The sequence below is a fragment of the Petromyzon marinus genome, chromosome 35, assembly GCF_048934315.1.
Source record: "Petromyzon marinus isolate PM22_M1 ecotype Great Lakes invasive population chromosome 35, UKy_Petmar_22M1.pri1.0, whole genome shotgun sequence".
Taxonomy (NCBI): domain Eukaryota; kingdom Metazoa; phylum Chordata; class Hyperoartia; order Petromyzontiformes; family Petromyzontidae; genus Petromyzon; species Petromyzon marinus.
The window spans coordinates 2,436,364-2,462,444 of NC_133701.1; the positions used below are offsets into that span (position 1 = coordinate 2,436,364).

The 26,081-nt window shown below is 51.1% G+C and overlaps 1 protein-coding gene and 1 long non-coding RNA gene across 2 annotated transcripts in view; one reads left to right on the forward strand and one right to left on the reverse strand.

Annotated features, from left to right (window-relative positions):
- Nucleotides 1–563: 563 nt before the first annotated feature.
- LOC142929809 (uncharacterized) overlaps nucleotides 564–26,081 on the reverse strand; it is a 68,819-nt gene continuing 43,301 nt past the window's right edge. Inside the window, exons 3-4 of the long non-coding RNA XR_012945958.1 lie at nucleotides 14,815–14,961; nucleotides 564–2,087 (exon numbers count right to left, since the gene is read on the reverse strand). This is a non-coding gene — a long non-coding RNA (uncharacterized LOC142929809). The remainder of the gene's footprint in view (nucleotides 2,088–14,814; nucleotides 14,962–26,081) is intronic.
- Nucleotides 17,972–25,457, forward strand: PTGER4 (prostaglandin E receptor 4). Its single transcript, XM_032965954.2, has 2 exons — nucleotides 17,972–19,441; nucleotides 24,044–25,457. Exons 1-2 carry the CDS (start codon nucleotides 18,566–18,568, stop codon nucleotides 24,359–24,361), a joined length of 1,194 nt encoding a protein of 397 aa, XP_032821845.1. The 5' UTR covers nucleotides 17,972–18,565; the 3' UTR covers nucleotides 24,362–25,457.

A 26,081-nucleotide genomic window follows, 5' to 3' on the forward strand; every position in this document is an offset into this window, starting at 1 on the left:
TTATTTAATTTTTCTACCGTGACTTTACCGAAAGAACCAAGGAGGTTTGGTTCCTGCAGTCACGAAAGATTCAAATCTGGTTCTTTAATTAGGTGGGAATGTCGACGAGTTTAACGGGGCAGCCATAAGGCACTGGGTGGCTAAAATGTGTAAACAAGGCCAAGGCTTCGCCCTGCCCAACTACCCCGGCTTGTGTACACACACATTGGCGTGCGTACACACACACACACCTTGGCGTACACACACACACCTTGGCGTACACACACACACCGAGGCGCGCACACACACACCTTGTCGTACACACACACACCTTGTCGTACACACACACACCTTGTCGTACACACACACACCGAGGCGCGCACACACACACCGAGGCGTACACACACACACCGAGGCGTACACACACACACCGAGGCGTACACACACACACCGAGGCGCGCACACACACACCGAGGCGTACACACACACACCGAGGCACACACACACACACACCTTGGCGTACACACACACACCTTGTCGTACACACACACACCGAGGCGCACACACACACACACCTTGGCGTGCAACTACAACTCTTGGATCGCCAGCACCGTCACGGCCTACCGAGCGCGGAGCTTGCACACAACGCTACGCCGTCACCACGGCGACAACGATGATTGTTTTGGTGTAACAGAATTCACATTGTGAATCAAATATGAAGTCATGTTTGTGTTATCATGATACATGCGTTTAAACTTGCTGTGATCGTAGTAAAGGTAAAAGCGCAGCCCTGCAATTGCCTCGTCCTAAATGCCGTTGGTGTTGGAAGTGCCCCTCACTGGCGGGAGCTATCGAGGGCCCCTCTTGCATGAGTGCTTGAACTCGAGAAATCTCCTCTACAGCAGGGGGTCCCCAACCCCCGGGCCGCGGACCGGTACAGCAAGTTTTAGTTGTGTTTCTTTGTTGTGGTTGCACCCGATTCAAGAGCCGAATGGCTCACAGGGCTATACCGAAATAAATAAACTGAAACTATATTCTTGGTTCTTTCGGTAAAGTCACGTAGAAGGGAAACAATAAAATAATAAAAATATAATATCCGTGAATTTACCGAAAGAACCAAGAATATGAATCCCTGCAGTCACGAAAGCTTTAAATAAAAATTCAAAACTGTTAGGAACCGGGCCGCACAGCAGCAGCAGGAGGTGAGAGCGGTGAGTCCGCACGTGGCCCGCCCCCATTACTTTATTATTTACCACTTCCATCCGCGGCTCTTTCCCGCACTGCGCACTTGTCTCAGTCACAGTGTTGGTAAGCCCACAAGCGAACCCCTAGTAGCCAAAATGTGTCAAAAACAAACCGCTTGGAGAGCTTATTTGAAAAGGGGGAAAAACCCAATGATGACCCCCCCCTCCACCCGGTCCGTGAAAAAATTGTCTTCCACGAAACCGGTCCCTGGTGCCAAAAAGGTTGGGGACCGCTGCTCTAGAGGGCATTTGGCCAGGCGTCTTGGACGAGGACGGGAGTACACACAGTTTACCTCACCACACGTGACCTGGTGTACTCATGGACACTGCTGGGTGGACAAAGGCGGGGTGAATTTCGAAACTTTCCAATGGTTTCACCACGCTGGTCAGCGAGGCTTGGTGACAGCAGGGAGCATAGAGGTACAACACAACCATGAATTCTTCCACTGCCCCCACAAGTAGCCCTGCCATGCATGGTGGTCGCCCATTATTGCGCACGGCATAAAACTCAGGATGAATCATAATAAAGGTGGTGTTTTGGGTTAGATCGCGTAAATCTAAATGTGTCGTGAACCCACCACCACCCGATAGCCAGTTAATAAGTTTTGTCACGTAAACAAAACGTGCCAATCAGTTACTACAGTATACTGGTGTCTTGGAACGCCTCCGTGTGAAACGAACTCAGGATGAGACCGCGACCAGCAGCTGCCAGTGAGTCAGGGTGGTCCCTCATCATCATCAATGCCTCATCATTGTCACCACATCATCATTATTTTCTTCATCATCCGCGTCTTCTTTCTCAGCGTCTTGCTCCTCCTCGCCCTGCAGGTGGCGACACTGCCTCATCCTCCCGTGGCCTCAAGCCTGAAATAAAAAAAGTGAATTCGGCCTCAATGAGCCTTGAGGCATCATTGGTGCTCATCTCCTGTGCACAGACTTGAGTCAGTGGTGGAAACCCCCAATTACTATGGCGGGAGCGAGTCTATCCATAGGAATATCACCGTTGACTTCCACACAAAGTGGTACTTATTTTAATGACCCATGAGAGATTATGGACTGAGTCAAAGTCAACGCTTAAAAATAATTTGCAGCCCCTCGCTCTACCGCTGAGTCACCTGACCGGAGGAAATCATGGACCAGACTCCATGGAAAACCTCACCCTTACCCCTCATCAATGATAATGATGGTGGTGACCGTAGTGGCGATGCTATTGATGGTGCTGTCAGTGATGAGGATGGAAGTGATGATGATGACGCTGCTGATGATAAAGATCAGTTTAACACGTAGGCTTTCGCGACCAATATTATTCATAATAAAGGTTTTTGGGTTAGATCGAGTTTATTTATAAATGTGTCGTAACCCTCCACCACCCGACACGGCCAATCAGCAAAAAAAGTGTCACGTTGACAAAAGACAAATAAAAGTAGGGAATTATTTGTGGGACACAAGTGACACCTCTCCCACAGCCCCACCTCTCCCGGTACTACTTGGTCTGACAGCTGAAGAAACTGAACTGTGGCTCATTTGAAGGCCAATGTAGACAAATTATTATCGAGGCTTCACCTCCCCCCCCCCGTTTCCTATGCGTACGCAGTCAGTAGACCCCCCATACGCAAGCGTACGGATTTGGGTTAACCCCCCTTCCCCCTCCATGCGTACGGACTCAATGGATGGCCCCTAGGATAACGTGACCTCTGCAGCCACTTGAGGCGCTACCATTCACGTAAAAAAATACGAACGGTGAATAGCAACGTCAATATTGCACAGGTTGGTGGCCGAGTTGCTAAGGAGGCTTTCATAACCATGGCAGAGACACTTAGCTAGTATCGTTGAGAATCTGGTTAAACCGCACGTTGTTAAACCACACGTGGTTAAACCACACGTAGTTAAACCGTGTTAGTGTAAAGTGATGGTTGCAGTCTGGTCACCAATGACTGCACCAAAATCCATGATACTAGATTTGCGTTTGAACTTACTTGGGCTTGTTGCAACTCCGAGGACTCAACGTGTCTGGATTGAGTGGCAACCGACAAACACAGGGCCTATATAAGGGATGCACCACCTCGTGTGGCTCAAAGCGATCTCAAAGGTCATTGAAGGGCATTTACAAATTAATCATTAAATAAAAAATATAAGAATATAGTTTCACTTTCCAGTGGCCGTTCGCCATCACAAAGTGGTGCACTGCTGTCTGCGAGGGTTGCGTATGGAACCAGTCTTCATCTCTCGATCTCCGCGGCACACTCATAAAGTAATGGCACGGAACAAATATTGGAGAGAAAAGCAAATGATCACTTCGATGTGTACGGGAAAACCACTCACGGGGCAGGCAAATCTGAAGACCGGACGTTCTGTTCCGCGTGAATGAAACTCGGGCTCCACTGAGATGGAAAAGGCGCTTTCTCTCAATTCCACCATCTGTTCAACACGAGCACATAGGTCATATAGCAACAGCTGGGCAATCCAGTTATCCAATGAGCCACTCTGGATATTTGCACCGGTAAGTCCTCGTCACGGTGCGAATAGGAAATGAGATGCGGACAATGAGGCGTCCGCACAGCCACAAAGCCCACGACCACGCAAATTCATCAGAGTGCCCGAGTCACAAACAAGACGATGTTTCATGCGCTCATCATCATATCATCATCAGCAGCACCACCAGCAGCCTTGATCTCTCCACTGCTGGATGCAACAATCCGCTTGGCACCTGGTGCGCAAGAGCTTATGTCATTGCTCAGGCCTGCTCCCTCCTCATTTCCTTCTTTGGCTGTCACTCCGTTGTTAGTCTCGACCGGCGGCTGGAGGGGGCGCGGGGTGGGGGTTTGACAGGGGGACGGGGGGGAAGGGGGTGGGGGTGGACAGGGTGCAAGGAGTGTACAGGGGGTGGGGGTGGACAGGGGGGGTGGGTGAAGCTATTAAACGCGTCCACTGCTTCAACTGCCGTCCCTTTCGCGAGGTTGAAGCGGAGACCTCTGCATTGCACAACCGGTGTCACCACGGCACCATTCCTTCCCCCAAAAACGCGTCCAGCTGTTTCAGTTGCCTAAAAAGATCCGTACGTTTTGTACCGCATTTATTACATTTCTTGTTGACCCGCCCATACCGGATATCTGTGAAAAAGAGCTTCACAGCTCATCGGATTCAACAGGTCTAAAAATAAAAATTCTGATACCCTATAAACGGGTTGCCAGTAGCGTTCCACCCTCACGGCTAGCGCGTCTGTGTAACAGCTGTTTGTCAGGTGCTCAAGTGCTGAACGCGCTGTATCACCTTTCTTATGTACCCACCGTACTCTCTTACCCATTTTGTCTTCCCAGTGCACACGAGCGTGTCTGTCTGTGTGTGCGCGAGTTGGCAACGGCCCCCGCTGTAAGTGGACCCTGTCTGTTAAGTCGTTAGCGAGCGGCTTTTTCCAGGACAGAGATTTGCATCGTGACGTCGTCTCCCTCGCTCGCTTCACCGGAGCGTGGAGTGGATGCCGTGGGAATTCGGGCGGCTTCGGGAGGCTGGGGTGGAGGGGGTTAGCCAGGGTGCGCCTCACCTTACTCGGCGATGGATTGCGCCGGTTGCACAATAACCAATGCCATTGATACGGAGTCCCACACGCGAGGCGATTTTCGGGCAAGGGGCTTCATTCTGAATCTCAACAACGACCGCCGTTTGCCACGAGGTTGCGGCGACGTCATAACGGCGCTTGAGCCACGCTAGGTGCACTGTGAGGTCACGCCAAGTGTCGAAGGCTCGCTGATGGCAAGAGGTCACGGGACAGACCCAGGTGCCATCGGTTGACTGATTGAGATGACTGGCAGATGCACCGTCTGTGCTCCGCACTTTGGCAACTTGTTGCGTTTTAGTCACCTGGCGCTCTGGTCGTTATTGTGAGCGTTGCTCCCCCGTTGTTGCTGGAGAGCTTTCGCCTCCAGCTGCCCAGTAGCGGATTTTCACGAGCCTCGTCCTCCACAGAGGCCGATCTTGACACCGCGGGTATCAGTTATGGCAAGTCCACCCAGCTCCACATCCACCTGTACAGCAGCAGTCCATCTCTGCCTTCTCCTAGCGTGCCAGCGAATGTGTTAGGCACCTCCCTCGAAGCCCAAGCGAAGAGTTTCGCAACATTTGTGCGGTGATCCACCAAACCTCGCTTCCACAGTGCTGGGTTACAGGCGTGCATAGCCACCTCAAGAAGACGAATACCAGTCGCCAATAGCCTATCCAGGAAGGGATGCTGCCGGACTTGTGACACAGAGGCCGACGGTTCGATTTCATCTCCCGGCGCGGCAGTACATACGGGTTGAGACAACGCACACCTTGAAGAGAGGAGCCTTGCCTATTACACCGGGCGGTTCAGCGGCCTTTATTCAAGCAAGTATGACTCTGCTGATGAGACACTGCATGTTGAGAATCCCATTTACGAGTGCGGAGAACCCGGTGAAACTCCATCACGCATTAATCTTCGATTAGCACAGTTGGCTACGTACGATGCGAAAAAAGTTAATATACATCTGAGCGTTATAACACTCAACATGGTCTGCACAGATAGGTTCACGTCCCTGCTTGCTGTACTTAATTTTCAGGCCACCACCTCGCATCGGGTTTGAAAGCGTCATAAATCTCTATGCGATCCAGCAACCCTTGACACGTCTCTTACGGGGACCGTGCGTTTGGCAAGCAGCTTTTAAAAACCCGCTCTTCCACACGCTTGTCACATCACCGTGGCATCTTAAAGGTGTCCGGTGATGATTTTCAAGCCGTTTCAAGTTGATGTTGTTGCACCTCAAAGATTCCAGGCTCGGGAGTCATCACTATGATGACAACGACGTCTTCGCAGCCATCGCGAACAGGGCCTTGCACGCCACGAGACTCCCGTCCGTTCCACTGCGAGACAACAAACGCGTTGCCTCGAGGCGGAGTAAGCAAAGCCATATGAACGATTTGTTTGCCTTGCTCAATTTGTTTAATACGTGTTTAACAAACAAAAAAAACAAATTGACGGAGAGATGCGCAAACAGAGACACCTGCTGGGGATGCGACGCGAAGCGGTCGGAGTCGGGCTGCCAACGGGGTCCCAAATGGGCTCCAAGGGGTGACCGCTTGATGCTCTGGGGGGGTCAAGGTGCCGAGTGTGACGCCGGGGCCTATTGAAGGGGCTTCGGAAGGAGTCGGGTCACACCATCGTCCGCGGATCATTCTCTTCAACTGCTGGCTTGTGAACATTCCCGAACGGGTGGCGTTATGTTGGGCACACACGTCGGTCGCGAGCACAACAATTGCAATGTCGTGTCACTGGAGTAAGAAAGACTCACGGTGTCCTTATTTTTTTTACTTTTTTTACTTTTTACAGAGTCGCATTATGGACTGTTGTGGAACAATATGTGTAAGTAAAATAAATACAATTCAGTTTGTCTCTCTAGATACACATACACTGTAATGTGGTGCACCGTGATTCACATAGGATGTCTATATATAGCAGTACTGTCCGGCAGTTTGTTAAGGAAACAATCTCAGGATTTGTTTTAACTTCTTGACCTTTAAAGTCTCATCAGCAGGGTGGGCTGGGTAAACAAATACCTACGTGTCACCGGAAGATATTTGCAGGAGCATTCCATCCACTCAAAGGGGTCCTCTTCAGCTTAACCACTACAATTACCTACTATAATCACCCAGAAATGTCTGTCCGTCCCGCGCGTGACATCATTCCCCATGAGGCCCACCCCCCCGCGTGACGTCACCCCACATGAGGCCCATCCCCCCTCATTAATATTTATGAGTGGGTGGATTTTTACACTAACGCAGAGGAAGGTCAAGCTAAATAAAAAAAAATTACGCTAAGTCGCTTCAAATATGACGTTTCTTTACAGAAAGTGACGGTAAAAAAATAAAACTACGCAGCACAGTGCTTAATCCATGCATGACGTCAATGACTTAAACTGGATTATGATCCCTGACATGCAATACCCCGGTGTCTACAAACTAAGCTGTGTCTGCGGCAGTAGTTACATTGGGGAAGCTAAGCGACATGTCCCGGACCGTGTTTGTGGACATAAGGCAGATCTGAAATACGGTAGGACCAATACCTCGGCCATGGCTGATAATTGTTTTAATGCGGTGGGCTGACACGAAATTGATTTCTCGAAGACGAAGATACTTTGCAAACCCACTGGCTATCAACAAAGATTCGTTCACGAAGCCATCCATATGTACAGACACAATTTAAACCGAGAAGATGGGTACAAACTTAGCAATCATTGGAAGGACGTTATTAACCAGTTTAAGTCATAACTGGCTGTGATGTTCCCATCCTACCACCTTCCGATGTTAGTTGTTATTTTCGGCCCTCTCATTTTACATTAACAGCTTAAATTTCTCACACTAACAAAGCCAACTCGCGCACCAACCTCGAGGTTGCTACTCTGCAACCTTCCATTAACATGCTAATCTCTCACATTAACATAGCCACCTCAGTGCGCTCGCCGTGGAGGCCGCTCAACGATCTTACATTAACATGCTAATTTTGTATCTGGCAGCCTTTTGATTGGTGGAAAACCCACCACCGTCGCGGTCACTGCCCACCACTCACATTAACATTAGCTGCCCCGCCCATGCTGTTGACATTTGGGCTAAGCCCATTTCAAACCTCTATAAAACAGTTTGACCTTTAGAAGCTAACCCCCTTTTCCTGATGACGACCGCTTGTGTTGCAATCGAAACGTCGTAGTTTTTTGTTATTTTCTTTGAACCTATCCACGGGACTTTACCGAAAGACCCAAAGAACAGAAAATTATATTTTTTATAAATTAATATCTTTTCATTAATGCTATATGTATTTTACAAAGTTCGTTCCCATCAGTCTATTCACGTCATTTCATTGCTACTCTCTCCCTCAGTTGCGCTGCTTCCAGTGCAGCTAATAAATTTGAGCTTTTATCCAATCAGATTTTCCACCTGCGCTGTCTCCGCCTCTCCTCGTGAAAAATCTACTTTCAGGATGTCGAGTGAATCTCCTCTGCTGTTGAGGCAAATGGGGACGATGTTGTTGTCATTTTATTTAACCAATCAGATGTCGAGGTTGCCATGTTGGGGTATTCCTTGACACGCCGGAGCCTTCTCGCTGGCCTACAGTACGTCAGCATTTTTCGTGTGGCGTGATCGGAGGGCCAGTTAGCTAACTGAAGTAAAACTAGCTAGCACGTCACGTAGCGTCATCTAAGATGTATTTAAACTTTCTTTCGTGACGTTTAGATGTTTAATGTAGTGCTTTAGATTATTTTTTTCTGTAGGGAAGCCTGTTGAATCCTGATTGTGTTATTTGTGTTTTACGGCATTTTTGCTTGCTTGGTGGTCGTACGAGTAAATGTGACTGTTTGTTGTGGGTTTGTTCTTGTTTCTTTGGTAATGACATTGATTCGGGCTATGCGATGTCTATTTGTGATGAAACATCCTGTCATACTGCGTAATAGTGGTAAATCCTTGATGGTTTGTTTCAGTCACCATGTATTCATGTCTCTGCAATTAGTGTATTGTAACTCTCATAGGTGTTGAGCCTCGTGTTAAATCATTTTATTCTACTCGATAAAGGTTACTGTCACCGTGAATATGGTGTGGTTACGTCGAATGACAATAGCCTATAGCCCTAGTGTCGTGGTGAGGTTATTCGAAAGCGGTTTAATTGAGGGAGAATATCACTGAATGTAAAATACACGGCCCGCAACTGCCGCTATTGACTGGTGTTGCTTTTTGTCGCTCCAGATACTCCTACTACTGCTGCTGCCGCTACTGCTGCTGCTCCTACTACCGCTGCTGAGTATGTTTTGCTGATCTCGTTCCTGTCGGTGCTGTTGTTGCTCCTGATAGGGCTGCTGATGCTTCTGCCATTGCTACTTCTGTCGGTGTTGCTGCTGCTGTTTGCTGTTACTATCACTGCTGTGTCTGCTTTTGGCTTATACTCCTTGTTAGTCGCGCTTTTGTGACTGCTGCTATTTCTGCTGTCGTTACTGCTGTCACGACTGCTGTTGCTGCTACCGCTGTTACAGCTGCTGTTACTGCTGCTGCTTTACTATTGTTACAACTGCTACAGTTACTGTTCCTGCTGCTACTGTTGAAACGTGTACTGCTGTTGTTCCTGCTATTGCTCCTATTATTTCTTCTGCTGTCGTTGTTGCTGTTGTTCACGTCAACCTACCTGGACACTCAACCCCAAGTCTGTCTGTCACCTTCCCAAACGACCCCGTGAATTCCTCAAGACGACGAGGGGGGAGTGGTGACGGGCCACGCCAGACCTCAAGTTGTTTACCATTCCTACGAGGGCCTTGAAGCGGGACAGCTCATCGGTAGCTGCACGCACGGCCCAGGCACACACCATGGCTCCGCCTGGCACAGCCAGCGCCAAGCAAACAAAAATGCGTGGGTCACGCTGGGCCGGAGAGGGCACCACTGTTACGAAACCCACACCAGCCACGGGATCACGTGGGACTGCTCGCCCACTTGGCTCATGAACAGAAACATTTAGCCCGGGCCGAGTTGTGCAATAAATACGCAGACGGTACCGTCGCTCATCCTCCGTATCTGTCCCTCCACAGAGGAAAACAAACTAAACATCCAAGTATTTTTTTAAATGTATTTATTTTATGCATCTCAACAGATCATGTACCTACAAAAAAATCCGCAGACTACCTGCTGGATCTCCTCTCTGTTTCAAAGAACAAATTTGACCTCAGGTCTTCGCTCATCTACCAGCTTCACATTCCCTATTGCCGTACAAAAACCGGAGGAAGGGCCTTTGCTATCGATGCCCCCAGGGTCTGGAATGTTATTGCCAATAAACTGCAACTTGAATCACTACCTATGAGATCTTCACTCAAAACTGCTCTAGAGGAGTTGTACACCCCTAGCTGCCACTGCTATTCAGTGGCCTAAAATAAAATAAAATGTTTCGCTCCGCATGACCGCTGCAAAGTATTATCTGTATTTTGATTTAGTGTGCTGATCTTAATAGTGCATTGAAAAATGTGATACTCCGACTGATGCTCCTGTTGTTTGTGGAGTGACTCATGCAGCCAGCTGTGGCTCTAGGGTTTGGTGTTACATGTTATTTATGTAGTTTATTGTTAAAAATTCGGTCACAGTTCTTATGATCACTGTTACATTGCATGTATGGCTTTATTTTGGTGATTTCTAAAAGTTTTTTGGTTTGGCCATGTTTTTGTTTATTGTAGTACGGAGTTAGACTGATGGCCTTAATCTAAATTTTCTTGTTGTTGTTTGACTTGCATCCCACTGGGATTTTTGCACACAGCGTTGGTGTGCGGTGCTATTTCAGGAATATTTTGATGTTTTTTTTCTGGATTTTCTGTTTGCACATGCACAAAGTCACTTTAAGATGTTTTATTGTTCATGTTTTTTTTGTTTGTTGCGTTTGCACCCGATTCAAGAGCCGAATGGCTCACAGGGCTATACCAAATAAATGAAACTATGAAACTATGATGTGCGTGCGCTCGGTGCATTGGTGCATCGCAGGAATCGTGAGGAAATGACGACGGCCTGGAGAGGATTTCATCCAGCAGTGGATTGATCGTGGCTTTTGATGATGATGACGACTACCTACCTACGAAATGTTACTATTTTTCAGAACAATGTAATCATAAACACAGCTAATGTTTGAGACAAATTAAGGAAAACCAAAAACTCATTGGGGATGATTGAACAAGCCACATTTGCTCAATCTTAGCATTGAGTGTGTGTGTGAACAGTCAAACATTCAGACAGTAGCCATTCAAGCTGGCTCGAAAATTGAAGAAATCTGCATGAATGTTTCGAGTTGTCCCTAAACTGTGTGAAAATCGCCCCAAGCACACATTACAAACACTATTCTGATAGATTTTGCGTTAGCTAAGAGATGCCTACAGAAACCCCTTAACAGCTTTAAGCGAATACGAATATAATCGGGGAGTGCGTTGGCAGTGGGTCACAACCCGCAAATAAAATAACTCTCCACATGCATCGTGAACATTGCCTTCGAGCAAACGCAGAGTAGGTTGACATTCCGGCAATAGCTCCTCTTGAGGGCACGGCGGCGTTTAGTGATAACCGTGGTGGACTTTCCTCGTGACCATGCCCACGGGAACTCGGGTTTTAACTTCTGGTCACTGCTTGGATGTAAACACCTCTCGTCTTGTATCGGCATGGGCCAGGAGATGACGTTTTTAAAGGAATTGATTCGTGTATGTGGAAAGCGTGGAATGTCACCCTCCTAATGCGCGTGAAATGTGTAAAAGTATCACGACTCGGCGATACTATAATGGGTAACTAAAGGGCGTGACTATTCTTGTTATGAAGGTTATTATGATAATTGTGTCTACATTGCCTATCTTGATGGCGACACCGCTGAGGTTAATATTTAAAAACGCTGCCCTCCCGTGCAAGCCACGCGACAGAATATCACCGAAATCCATTAACCCAGCAATTTGAATCTTCCATTGTAAATGTTTATGGCCTTGAAAACAGAGCCTTATGAAATTCATGGGGCCATGAATTTGAGGAATTTTTGGTGGGTGGGACGTTGTTCAATCCATCACCGTGATTTATCCACTTTTATGACGTAAAATATAAAGCAGATTATTTAAGAGTTTTTTTGGAGGCGTATTTAACTGCTGAATGGAAACACACCTGAACTTAACCATTTCCAGAAAAGTTTAAATATACATTACGGGAAACCACTTCCAATTATGGGCCCTTTCAAAAAAACATATTTAGAGCTAATCCCATGCCAAGTCACGAAGCTCCTCAACTCAGCTCAATACTAAGTCCTAATCCAGTGGCGGGCCGGTCTTGGAGCAAGACGCCCCCTCTCCTCCTCGCTCTCCTGGAGAGCGAGGAGGAGAGGGCTGAGAGGGGCCTCACTCAGCGGTTGAGAGGCGGGTTCAAGGACAGACCAGGCGGAGTGGTGCTGACAGATTTCGTTCAATTTACACTTCACATGTGACGAACGACTATGGCTTTCGTTCAAAACGGAGGAGGCGGGGGGGGGTGTTGGGGACCGGGGGGAGGGGGGTTGTAATTGGAGAATGCTGCGACAGCGACTCGTAAACTGGAATGGGTTGGAGGTGGCTTAAGCTGAGCGGGGGCGGTTCACAGACCTGCTCACTCGCAATACACGCAGCAAAGACAACAAAGATTCCCCTTATTGCCTTTAACTGAGGCAAGTGCTGTTAGCGAGCATCTATTAAGGTTGGCACGGCGCACGAGGGGATAGGTGACTCGCACCACGCCCGGACGCTTTTGCCTCCACAGTGTTGATGTTTACATATACATTTAAGGTTGAGTCGACATAGGCGAGGCCCAGGACAGGTTCACATATTCATCACTGATGTTGGTCGTGAGCAGAAATCGAACTCGGCTCACCGGGTTCGTAGCGCAGTGCCCTAACTACCGTGCTAACCACTACGCCACCGCTCCCCGCAGACACCGCTGGTGACAGCTCCTGCTGTGTTTGGTCTCCTCATCCACACTGGCCAGACGACTTGGACCACGTGGGCGTAATCACACGTCCCAAATGTTTGTACCGATGTTTCATGCGGTCACGTAAAACAAAACAGTTGAACCCAACCCTACGAATCCCATAAACCGCGAGTCCACGCGTCTACGAACCACCCCCTCCAGCCACGCAGAGCACGGCAGCGCCCGTCCGCCTGCTGATCACCCACCCCTCTGGCTTCGTCTCCAGTGAGCCAGAGTCCAAAAGAAACTCCACACGCTGGTGAATTGCACTGCCTTAAAAGGAGTTAAAAAAGTGCTGCCTAAGTGATGTAATAAGATGCCCATATGTGTTTTTGTTCTGTGAAAGCCACAGTGTTATTGACCAATGCGTTGTGTTTATTGCTGTGCTTTTGCACCGCCATCAACGCAGCAGCAGCAGCAACATCACCAGATTCATCCGTTCGGGTTGTTCACAAGTAGGCCGCGTGCGCCAGCGATGTGTGTGTTTGTGGAGCGGTCGCGCAGCGGTAAGGGCACTGCGCTCCAAACCCGCGCAAATCCGACGTCGATGCCGTGGGCACGGCTAACATCAGCCACAATAATCAAGAACCGGCCCAGGAGTTCCCCTAGGACTACTCAGTCGTAACAACAACTACAAAGGTGCTGTGGGTAAACATTAATCAGCACTGGCGATGCAAAGGCGGACGGGTGTCGTTTCTGTGCCCCGTTGCATCAAACAATCTCGAGTGAAAATCCCCACGATTTGACACCGATTTGAATGGGTACTCAATTTAACGTCTATTTATTACACGGGAAATCCCGTGCAGCCAGTTGCCCAGCTGGGTTTGCGAGGGACATGCGTGGTGCATCTTCAGCGGAGAACACGAAAGAAGAACACGAAGGTGATACGGCGGGACGGCGAACCTCGGCACAGAACGCGTCGGAGGCAGTAGCCAAGAGAATAATAGGTGGACACAAATGCACATTATTGACAATAACACGATAACAGCAAACGTGGACAAAATAAACAACATAAACACAACATAAACAGTCTGGGGAACGTTGGACTTGTGACATCCGGCCAATCACCACCACCCCCTCGCTAACAGCAGCGCATCGCCCAACAGTCGGTTCAGGAGCGATCGTAGCAGTGGTTGTGGAGTGCACGCGCGCGCGCGTGCACGTGCGCGCGCGTGTCAGTGTGCGGTGCAGCGGTGACGCGGCGTTTCGCGCGCTGCGCTACGAAACCGGCGACCCGAGGTTCGATTCTCGCTCACGACCAATAACAGTGGCAAATATTTGGACCGGTCCTGGGCCTCCCCTAGGTCGACTGAGCCTTAAATTAGAACCTGGTGCGATTATGTAAAAGTCACCACTCGGGAGAGACAAAGGCGGCTGGGAGTTGTGCTGGCCACCCACCCCCTCATGTGCCGCGCCGGCCTTCGTAGGTGCTACTCGCTAACAGCACTTGCCCCAAACAGTCTGTTAAGGCTATCCGGGGGGGGGGGGGGTCTTTGTCTTTGCGGGTGAACTAAGTTATGTTCGCGTGGGTGGCATTGGCGGAAGTCTTTTAAAACCTTATGACTCACGATCATTTGAATGATAAGCAGATCGCCATGGAAACCAGGGCCGCAGAGGTGAGCTTTGATACCCTCCTCTCCCTCAGCCTGTCCCCCTGCCTCCCCCACAGCACCACCCCTACGACTCGTATTTGCAAAGCGTCGATCTTCGCGGGCGGGTGACAGGTGACATGTAGGGATCTCTCTCTCTCTCTGTCAATTAAACGGGGCGATGTCGCTGATACGTTAGGCCAGTCTCGTCGTGGCAAGCCCAGGGATAGGCGAGAGAGAGCATTCTCACGTATCCGGAGATGGGGGACGGATGGCGGTTATTGATGGGTGATGGAGTTATGGAGGACCGCGTGATGGAGTGATGGGGAGTGATGGGACTACAGCCCAGATGCCGCCACGTGGGGACCGGACATTACGAACCGGCACATCTTGATTCCTACAAATTCGCCCTATTCGCGTGCACATTACAACCTCCTCGTCTCGAGTTCCATCGTGCGAGAACCCTCCCAGTGACACAGCGCGTCTCCTGCCGAGGCACGCGGTCGCACCTGTGCCCAGGTGTGGACGTGTTTCACGTCGGGTGACGGAACGTCCTTGCCGCTCACTGCGGGAACGGAACACTCCAACCCCTGGCGTCGTCCGCTCCTCCTCTTCCTCCCCTCCGCCTCCTCTTCTGCCTCGCGCGGCAATACACTCTGGGGGGTGGGGGGGGGGTTCAGCGAGATTATTTATTTCGTTCATAAAACACTCAAAACGACGACAAATCACCGCCGGGGATTTGCGATGTTGGCCCCGAATGTGTCGGGTGTCAGAGACCGCCCCCCCCCCCTCCCCGGCATCGCGCGCGCGCCTCTCCGGCTCTGCGTCTTTTCTCCGGAATGAAAGTGACGCGAGGAGACCTCGGCCGACCGTCATCGAACCTAGGAGGGCACGCAGGGTCCGCGGCTCTGTGGTCCTCGCGAGCCCCCACCCGGATGGGGAAGAGAGGGGGAGCGGGAGGAGGTATTGACCCCACGGAATTAATGAATTCCAGGTCCCGAGGGACGCGTGCGACACTGCTTGTTTGCTCGCGAATCTGGCCGCATCGGGTGGCCGCTGTGGAGCCGTCGTCAAGCGCGGGGCTTCTCGGAGACGGCGCCGTCGCCGCCGCCCTTGACCGAGACTTCCGGTCAGCGCTGATGAAAATGACCATCTGGAAAAATCCCAAATGACGATCCGAAAAAAAACCCATCCCGTCACGGCCCTGGCACGTGACTACATCGGTAATGATTTTTTTCCTCGGCAGGGAGCCGTTCGTTAACGATTAACACGAGGGCAGGTAGCGTGCACACACAGAGGAGCGCTCCATCACCAACAACCCCCGATCGCTCTCCATCACCTGCCTCCTCCTCAATCACCTCCTCCTTCCCTATCACCTGCCCCCCTCCCCCTCCATCGCCTGCCTCTTTCTCCATTACCTGCTTTCTCTTCCATCACCTGCCTCCTTTTCCTCCTTAATCGCCACCCTCTACATCACATGGCTCCCTCGCCTCAACACGATCTATCACCAGGAAGAGGGAAGGAGAGATGGGCCTCCTGTTGGGATCAGATCAAGAAGGAGAGAAACGGCCGGGAGTGCGAACTGGGATTAACTGGGATGAGTCATACTCTCGGCTATGATGTGACATGCGTGACATTTAGCCCAACGGTTTAACTTTCGTAAAATGTATACATGCGATCGTACAGGGTTTGTTTATTTCTGCATTGTTCCTGTTGTGATGGATTTCTCAATTATTTGCATACAATTTTGCATTTGGACGGTGGCTACTTGTGGTTATGGTTTCTCAATAAAAGTTAATGTTTCTAGGGATTCCAAAAGAAAGTTCCTCAGTCACAGTTTTTTTTAAGAGATTAAAAAAAATTGGTGACGTTTCGGCCAATTGCCCTTCTTCACATGGAATATTCTATAAATAAACGATGTGCTATGCAATCGCCCAAAACGTCACCTATTGCATATATACACACACTTTTATATTAATGTTATATAAGTCTTATTGAGGAATGTGTTGAGATGTTGGGGGTGAGCAGTTGGGATTGGCCGGGCTGATTCTATTCCTAGCTCCATCCCCACGGTCTCCGCCGTCTCACTCACGCCCACCCTGGCACAAACAACGAATCTCGTCTTCACTTCACCACTAGGGGAGAGCGGGGGGGTGGGTGGAGAGGGGTGGGGGGGGGGGCGAGCAGGGGAAGGTTGACGGACGAAACTTTGAGTTTCTCCACCAGGCGAGAGCTCATTGCGAGGCGCCAGGGTTCTCGTTGTCGAGTCGCGTCGGGGAAGCGTCCTTCGCGCACCGGAGCGCAGAGCCACTCGGTGGCGTGCCGACGAAGCGGCGACCACTTCACGGACACGGAAACACACAATGGGAGGGGGAGGACGCAAAGTAAACACACAGAGAGAGAGAGACAGAGAGAGCCACTCTCGCGACACGTGACAGTGAGAGCGGAGAGGGAGAGATGAGTCCAACCACACCAAACAATACCACACAATTATCCCCCCTTTCTCCCCAACCTCCTCCTCCTCATCCCCCCGTGCGCAGCAACACTGATGAACGTGGGCGTGAAGGCGCTTCTCGTGCGTACGAGTCGTTGGTCCTGGTCTTGGGGTTTAATCACAATTATTATCCCCAGTATCGATGTGTTTTTTTTTACAAAACCTTCACCCGAAGACGTAAAAGACGCACTCAGCTCTGAGTGTTTACAAAATGAGATTAAAAACGCCGTGAAATCCACATCCAGCACTCCCTGGAGAAACAGACTCGCGGTCTCTGAGCGAGCTTGGCTGCTATAAATAATGATGTAAAATGGTCCTGCATCGTGATTGTGGAGAATCAAACAATCCACCTCCTTCCCACCAGTTGTCTCTCCACGTAAAATAAAATGAATATCAAAGTAATTTTCAAAAAGACCATCGGCCGAACGGCATTCCTAGAGGGAGTATTACATAGCAGGATTCGTTCAACACAAGCAAACTTTGCACCGGGTTTCGACATTCAGTGTCTCACCAGCAGAGTCAGGCTCGCTTGCACCAATGCTGGTGAACTGCCCGATGATTGATTTGGTTTGTTTTTGTGCAGAGATTAATCTGTGAAGTAGGCGCATTGTCGGCTGGTTTATTTTTAAACGGTAAAAAAAAACATTAACCGAATCAACCACATCACACCGGCCCTGGCCAGGTGCACGATAATGATGCGGTGACGATGGCTGCTGGGTCTACCTGTACTGTGGCACACACCTGTTATTTTCGGTCGTGAGCGGGATTTAAACACGGGTCGCCGGGTTCGTAGCGCACTGTGCTACCCCCACCCCCGCCCCACATAGATATACATACAAGAAGTACACACCACACAAAGACAAAAATCCCCCGTGTAGCTGGGGCAAGTGCTGTAAGCGAGTAGCACCTATGAAAGCCGAAAGGGCACACGAGGGGGTGTGTGGCCAACACAATGCCCGGCCGCCTTTGCCTCGCTCTTGGCGATGTTTACACGCAGCATCAGGTACTGATCCGAGGTTGAGCCGACCTAGGGGAGGCCCAGGACCGGCTCAGATAATCGTCATTGTTGTTGGCCGTGAGCGGGAATCGAACCCGGGTCACCAGGTTGGTAGCGCAGCGCGCTGACCACTGCACTACCGCTTCCCACTGAGACACGGCAGGCACACACCCACACACAGTCACTCGCCCGCGTCTCCTCCCAGCGCACGTGACGTCAACGAGCGCACCCAGCTGAGCGCTTAAAGCAGACGGACGAGACACACGGAGCGGCAGCATCATGACCAGTACCGGGCCACGCCACACACCATCTCTCTGCACACTCACACAGGAGGACCAACGCACCACCGGCACTCGCATCGCTCACCGGCTCACAACCGCACGCCGGCCACTCGCGACCGACGCTCTCGCCTGCCTGCTCTGGACACTCGCCGACAGCTCAGCTGTCGCCTGTCAAAGCACGCCTCTCTCATCCGTTACCTGTCACCTGTCGCCTGCCAAGCGCGTCTCACCTGTCGCCTGCGAGGCGCGACTCCCCTGCTCGCTCACATTCGCCCACCTGCAGCGGGATCGGGATTTTACATCACCGCGGAGTTTTGGGGAGACCGAGAGATGCCGGCAGGACAGGGATCTCATTCTCCGCAGGTGACTCTCAGCCAGGGACGCGGAGGAGCCTCGTCTCAGAGTGAAGCGGCTCAGCGCCGGGGATGTTGAGGCGCGCGTGAGAGACACGCCGAGAGAGCGAGAGAGAACGGGAGAGGGGGAGAACCATGAACAACTCATCGCTGACAGTGAACGGGAGCAGTTCGCTCTTCACCATTAGCCAGGTGACGACCCCGGCCTGCATGTTCGCCGTGGGCGTTTTCAGCAACCTGGTGGCCATCGTGGTGCTGTGCGTATCGCGCAAGGAAAAGAAGGAGACGACGTTCTACACGCTCGTGTGCGGCCTCGCGGTCACCGACCTGCTGGGCACGTGCCTCACCAGCCCCATCGTGATCGACACCTACCTGGCCGGCTTCAAGTGGCGCGGGGGGCAGCCGCTGTGCGACTACTTCGCCTTCATGCTGCTCTTCTTCGGCTTGGCAGGCATGTCAATCCTGTGCGCCATGGCCGTGGAGCGCTACCTGGCCATCAACCACCCGTACCTGTACGGCAGGCACGTGCGTCCAGCGACTGGGCGCTGGGCCCTGTTGGCTGTCTATGCGCTCAACGTGCTCCTGTGCGCTCTGCCCAGCATGGGTGTGGGCCGCTGCGTGCGCCAGCACCCGGACACGTGGTGCTACATCGACTGGAAGAAACACGACGGACCGCAGAAGGCCTTCGCCTTCACGTACGCGGTGCTCAGCGCCGCGCTCGTGCTCGTCACCGTGTGCTGCAACGCGTGCGTGTGCGCGGCCCTCGTGGCCATGAGGAGGCGAGCCTCCGCCACGAGGGCGGCTGAGGGGGCGGCGAGGCACGGTCCGAGGAGGAGCTCCCCCGGCGGACCCGGGAGGTTCGCGGTGCCCGCAGCGCTCGCGTTCGGCGGCTCCGGCGTCAGACAGCGGAGGTTCGCGCTGGGGTGCCGGCTCTCGGGAGTCGAGGTGCAGATGATGTGTCTGCTCGTCGCCATGACCGCCGTGTTCGTCGTTTGCTCCGTGCCGCTCGTGGTGAGTCGATCACCCCCTCCATCCCTCCCTCGCCCGCCACGATAGTGACGGGCGTGGATATTCACGATAATGCGGACGAAGGTGGTGCTGAGCTTGACGACAACAAATCTGGCTGTCCGCCTGATGAAGCTAGTTGTAATTACTGGCGAAACGTCGTAATAGATTGTAAATGTTGTGGATGTGGAAATCTGGCTGTCAGCCTGATGAAGCTAGTTGTAATTACTAGCGAAACGTCGTAATAGATTGTAAATGTTGTGGATGTGGAAATCTGGCTGTCCGCCTGATGAAGCTAGTTGTAATTACTGGCGAAACGTCGTAATAGATTGTAAATGTTGTGGATGTGGAAATCTGGCTGTCAGCCTGATGAAGCTAGTTGTAATTACTAGCGAAACGTCGTACTCGGATTGTGAATGCTGTGGATGTGGAAATCTGGCTGTCAGCCTGATGAAGCTAGTTGTAATTACTGGCGAAACGTCGTACTCGGATTGTGAATGTAGTGGCGGATTTAACGACACGTTTATATATTTACGCGATCTAATCCAAAACACCTGTTTTACAGATTAACGACAACTGTTTGCCCAAACTCAGAAGACGGCGAATCTAAAGATTTCCCAAAGTGGGGAGTTAAATAAGGCCCTATATTAATAATTTAATAAAATATAATGTATTTTATTAATAGGAATTTAATTTCATACGGCGTCATTCATGCCAGTTGCATCTCACAGCGCTGTACAATAACTATGCATGAGGGCACACGAAGAGGGCTAAACCTTCTTCGTGTACCAATTATTAAAGGTAAATGGAAACCCTCAGAAAAAGTAAATAAATCAACAAATGGCATGAAACAAAAGGTAGAAACAACAACAACGACAACATCATAAGCTTATCACAGCAGAGCAATTAGTCACCTGAGCGACATCCCAGAGCACAAGTGGTATTTTATACTAACACAATTTTATATTTATAAAATTCCACTTTTCGTGGTATCAGAGAGGTGGGAAGGAGGAGGGGGGGGCAATCACTCATCCCCCCCTCCCCGGATCCGTCAATGGTGCCGCTATATGGCGAGAGGTTTGTGGTCAAGTTCACTCGCGAAGTTGTTGGCTTTGTGTCGCAGGAAGCGACAAATCCCACGCACCTTGGAAGCATGGGCAACGAGCCTTAACATCCAGCAACCCAGCTGGCTGGCACACCTCTCCGATGGTCACCCAGTTCTGCTAGCCAGGCTCAACTCTGCCTTAGCGTGAGCTTAGACGACGAGATGATGCATCTTTCGTGGTGAGTTGGTCGTAGGAAATGATCATAGTAATAAGAATCATCATCATCACGTGCAAGAAGTCTAAGTAACGGAACGTCTTGACACGCTTAGCACACAAAAAAACAAGCGTACGGCTTGTTTTTGTGTTGCCTCCGAAATGTCGTTATTTAATTTCGTTTTCATTTATTTTTATTTGTGTTTTTTTTTTTACCTACGTGTCTTTACCGAAAAAAACAGAGTAAGCGTACAGCTCACACTGCTCATAGCCGGAGAGCATTGAACACCGTTGGCACGTATTTACCATCTTCAAGAGGGAATTGATTTACCCAGGAAAGCCAAACCTTGGCGGTGGTTATTAACATTCGGTAATTACATTAACATGCCAGGTTTCACATCCGATTGTAAAATCCGAGTGCGGTTTTCCGGGTTGGGCTGCGCGTTTCCCCCTCTCGAGCGTTCGCCGCGCACTTGAACGTTCATGACTGGAGTTGGCCAAACATCCCACGACAGGACCACAGAGATCGGTCAACAGTTGGCACCGGCTCTTACTGCCTTGCCAGCTTGCCTGTGGTTACCCACGCCTCCGAATTATGCTCTCTCGCTCTCTCGCTCTCTCTCACTGAGAGGGGATGAAATACGATAATTAAATCATACGGTTATTCAGGTGGTGACTCCTGCATTTGTCCCGCAGTTGGGATGTTTGTTCGTGTAAATATTCAATGTTTGGCTTTGCGTGGGAGGAAACCGGTTTTTTTTCCCCGGGGAAAATCCCCCCCCCCTCCTCTCCACGCGAACGACTGAGTGACTCCCCTCCCCCCCCATCCCCTGGGTCACATCAGAGCCACCCAAGCACCACGGCGCGTAGGGCCGTGGTGCTTGGGTGCCGAGTCACATTATGCTCCCCGATCACGACTGCGCGCGTGACGGTGCGACTCCGGACGGTGTTCTCGTAGCTGTGACGGTGTCGTCGCGAGGTGCGATGAGGGGTGCAGATGAAGGAGAGGATGGGAAGATGGGAGGCTGAGAGGATGGGAGGATGGGAGGCTGAGAGGATGGGAGGATGGGAGAATAGGAGGATGGGAGATGAGAGGATGGAAAGATGGGAGGATGAGCGGTTTGGAGGATGGGAGGATGGGAGATGAGAGGATGGGAAGATGGGAGAATGAGATGATGGGAATATGGGAGGATGAGAAGATGGGAGGATGGGAGGATGGGAGGATGAGAGGATGGGAGGATGAAAGGATGGGAGGATGAAAGGATGGGAGGATGGGAGGATGAGAGGATGGGAGGATGAGAAGATGGGAGGATGGGAGGATGAGAGGATGGGAAGATGGGAGGATAAGAGAATAGTAGATGAGAGAATGGTTGGATGGGAGGATGAGAAGATGAGAGGATGGGAGGATGAGAGGATGGGAGGATGGGAGGATGAGAGGATGGGAGGATGGGAGGATGAGAATATGGAAGGATGGGAGGATGAGAGGATGGGAGGATGGGAGGATGAGATGATGGGAGGATGGGAGGATGAGATGATGGGAGGATGAGAAGATGGGAGGATGGGAGTATGAGAAGATGGGAGGATGGGAGGATGAGATGATGGGAGGATGGGAGGATGAGAGGATGAGAGGATGGGAGGATGAGAAGATGGGAGGATGAGAGGATGGGAGGATGGGATGATGGAAGGATGGGAGGATGGGAGGATGGGAAGATGGGAGGATGAGAGGATGAGACGATGGGAGGATGGGAGGATGAGAGGATGGGAGGATAAAAAGATGGGAGGATGGGAGGATGAGATGATGGGAAGATGGGAGGATGGGAAGATGAGAGGATGAGAGGATGGGAGGATGAGAGGATGGGGGCGAGAGGGGAGGTCACGAACTGGTTCGGGTATCACTCTTCACTGATGTTAGCCGTAGGTGGGAATCGCACTTAGGTCGTCGAGGTCGTTGCCAAGTGCGTTCAGGCATGGACCAAATCGGTACCCTATATGAAAACCACTTCTCTCTTCGCATTATTTGCTCACCAACAACATTTGTTTAAGCGCGCGAACGCGTTTGTATCTCATCAGCAGCCAGACGCGCTAAGCAAACACTGACGGCTGTACGAGGCGCTGTTGGTGAGTGCCCCCCCTCTCTACCCTACGGGCCGTCAGCGCAAAGCGCAAATATCGCAGAGAAGAACCGTAGTGGCGCAATTCTGGACGATACATTTTCACTTTTGCCCTCCCCAGTTGACCTTTGATAACCCAAGCAGCCACGTCGAGTCGCGGAGAGGCTTTTACGCGATTAACTCCCTGTAAATGAATAATAATGATGTAAATCAATTATCCCGGAAAGCCTCAATGAGTTGTATGTATGCTAAGGTGCGATACGTTAAGTCTTTGCCAGAAGAGTCCGGCTTTGGGTTGTTTGGGAAATTCATATTTCGTGAATTACAAACATTTAAATTCACGTTTGTGCTCGGTACCTCCACATCATCGATGGTCCTGTTGGCCGTGTCGAGTTATGTCAAAGAGTAGAATTTGTTCAAGCAAAACAACTCTGCACCGATTTATCGATGTTTGTATGTTGAACTTCTTTCGCACCCTACGTAGCCACCGTGCTAATTAATATTGGATCTCATAAGCTGTTAAACCATTGCTGCTGGTTTTCAACATTATTCGTGAGAGCACTCCTTGTAAAAGACGGGACCCCGACAGCCAAAAAAAACACCCCCTCGCTTTGCACTCTTGCGGTGCCTTTGAGGGCCATTAAACTATTGACAATTAAACAATTCACGAATTACCAAGAGCGACCCCCAGCAGCGCCCTCACGGGCCCTGAACAGCATTTGTCAACACACCTTGAGAGTGCCGTGTGGCCTGGGAGAGCCACTTGGCACCCAAGTTTTTTTTGGTTTATTTTGGCACAGGTAAAATCGATTGAGCAATGAATGCCCCTCATTTTCGATGGGGACCTGTTTACTTTACCGAGAAGCCTGCTTACAGAAAAAAAAAACATTGACAAAAAACATCTAAGTACCACTCTGCATGGTCCAGTTCTGAATGGCAACTCGTATAACACATTTGTAAAGCACCCACACATCTTGATATGCGAAGTGGCCATGAGTTTGTCGAACACAAAGTGGGATCATGAACTATTCTGCGGGGACGTGTGAGTGTATGCACGGTGGCTTTTCTCTGGATAGATTTACGGTGACTTTTATTATCTCACGGTGACTTATGGGATCTCACGGTGAACTATGAGATCTCCCGATGACCTATGTGATCACACGATGAACCTACGGGATCTTGCGCTGACCTACATGCCATGATTTCTCACCACATAGTGCCCATTGTCTCTCCGGCAGGTGAGGATCTTTGTGAACCAGCTATCGAGCAACTCGCCCCAGGACGAGAAGTCATCGCAAAAGCTGGACCTGCAGGCCATCCGCATGGCATCGTTCAACCCCATCCTGGACCCGTGGGTCTACATCCTGTGTCGGCGCAAGCTGCTGGGACGCTGCGTGCACCTGTGCCGGCGCTTGCTGTGCAAGATGAGCGAGAACAACGCGACTCGGCCCGAGAGGAGACCCCCCGGTGACCCCGTGAGCGTGTTCACTTTGCCGGCGCCGACAGATGGCACGCCGCGCATGGAGCGCACGGAATGCACGCACGTGGGGCCCTGAACCGCTTCGGACACGCGGCCTGCGTTGGCTTCAATTGGGCGGGGGAGGGGGGGGGGGCTCCCATCTGGGGGGTATCATCTCGGAGCCTGGTGGCAACGAGCGGACCCAACAATAGAGATCAATCGTACGATCGTGCTCTGAGATTGTCACCCCGAAGAGTGTCTGGTTGTTGTGCAGACTGTGAATTGAGATTGCCTGGCAAAATTGTGAAACGAGGTTGTGTCCACTGAGATTGTCCGTTTGAAATCATCTACCAAAATGGTCCGACTAAAGATTGTCTGCTGAGATTGAACGCTGAGCAGCATCCGCTTCGAGGGGTAGCGCGGGACATGGTGGGGACTTGCGACCGAGAAGGAGCAGACGAATGTCAGAGAATCAACCGCAATGCATCCACGGCCTGGAATGGACACGTGGGCCAGGGGCCAGGCTGTGGTTATGCCGCTCGCTCGGCTGCCAGCTAATGGGCCAAGCCATTATGATTCTGCCTGCCACCTGCGCGCGTGAGTGTGTGGGGAGCGGTAGTGTAGCGGTTAGCATGCTGCGCTACGAACCCGGCGTCCCGAGTTTGATTCCCGCCAACGGCCAACGAACACCAGTGATGATTATCTGAACCAGTCCTGGGCCTCCCGTAGGTCGACTGAGCCTCAAATGAGCACTTCGTGCGATGTTTAAATGTCGCCACTCGGGGAGACAAAGGCGGCCGGGCGTGGTGCTGGCCACCCACCCCTCGGGTTGCCGTGCCGGCCTTCATAGGTGCTCGCTAACAGCACTTGCCCCAACAGTCTGTTAAGGCTATACGGGGGACTTGTGTCTTTGTGTGTGTGAGCGTATGTATGTTGAATGGTACGAAGTGTAAAAGCACTAGATTGCTTTTGTTGTGAAGAAACGAAGGATAATCGCTCCCCGTGGCTCGGCAGGCAAGCCGTGGTCGCACCCTCGGGACATTGCCGCTCTGTATATTTTTGTACGCAGCATGGCGACGCGCGTAATTGTCCGTGCATGAGGTTCTGTCTCGACGGCGGCCGTTGAGCGGAGGGCTGTCCGCGCTGCCGCCCGTGAAGGTCGCCACCGGGGGAGGCAGAGACGGGAGGAGGTGGGGGAGAAGCTGGAGGGGGTGAAGGTCGGGGCGGGGGGAAAGAGCGATTCACGTGACCAGACAGTCGCTCTCAGAGCCTCCTTCTGTCACCTCCTCCTCCTCCATAACTCACATTTCTGAGTCTCTGATGTCCGCGGGCCTGAGATGCGTAAGGAAATAACAGTAGAGCAAGTGGATTCTTGTACTTAGCTGTGTAGACCTTTGCGTGTTATCCTCCTGCACAAGTGGTGGGTTTAATCCGATTAACCTGGGTTTATCTCGTACGCAGGTATATCTACGGGTTTAACGATGCGACGATTGATGTCAGTTGTCAAGTTCACGATACACGCGAATGTTGCATGGCAATGGGTTCAGAGGACCGCTCCAGCCACTAGAGGCTGTTGCATTCACCACAATGTAAACAAGAACAAAAAACTGTTCTTGAATTGAATCGTGAGCATGAAATCGTGACAATCTCGATGGAGGCGAATCTTTACATCCCTACGGAACAATTAGCCAAACATCCCCAATGTCGAACCCTCTTCAAAAAGGGCCCTGAGACTCACTTAAAAGCTCCATGATTAACAGAATTGAGAGTGCCACACTGTGGCACACGAACCGTCCCTCTGGCAAGACCAGGATGTC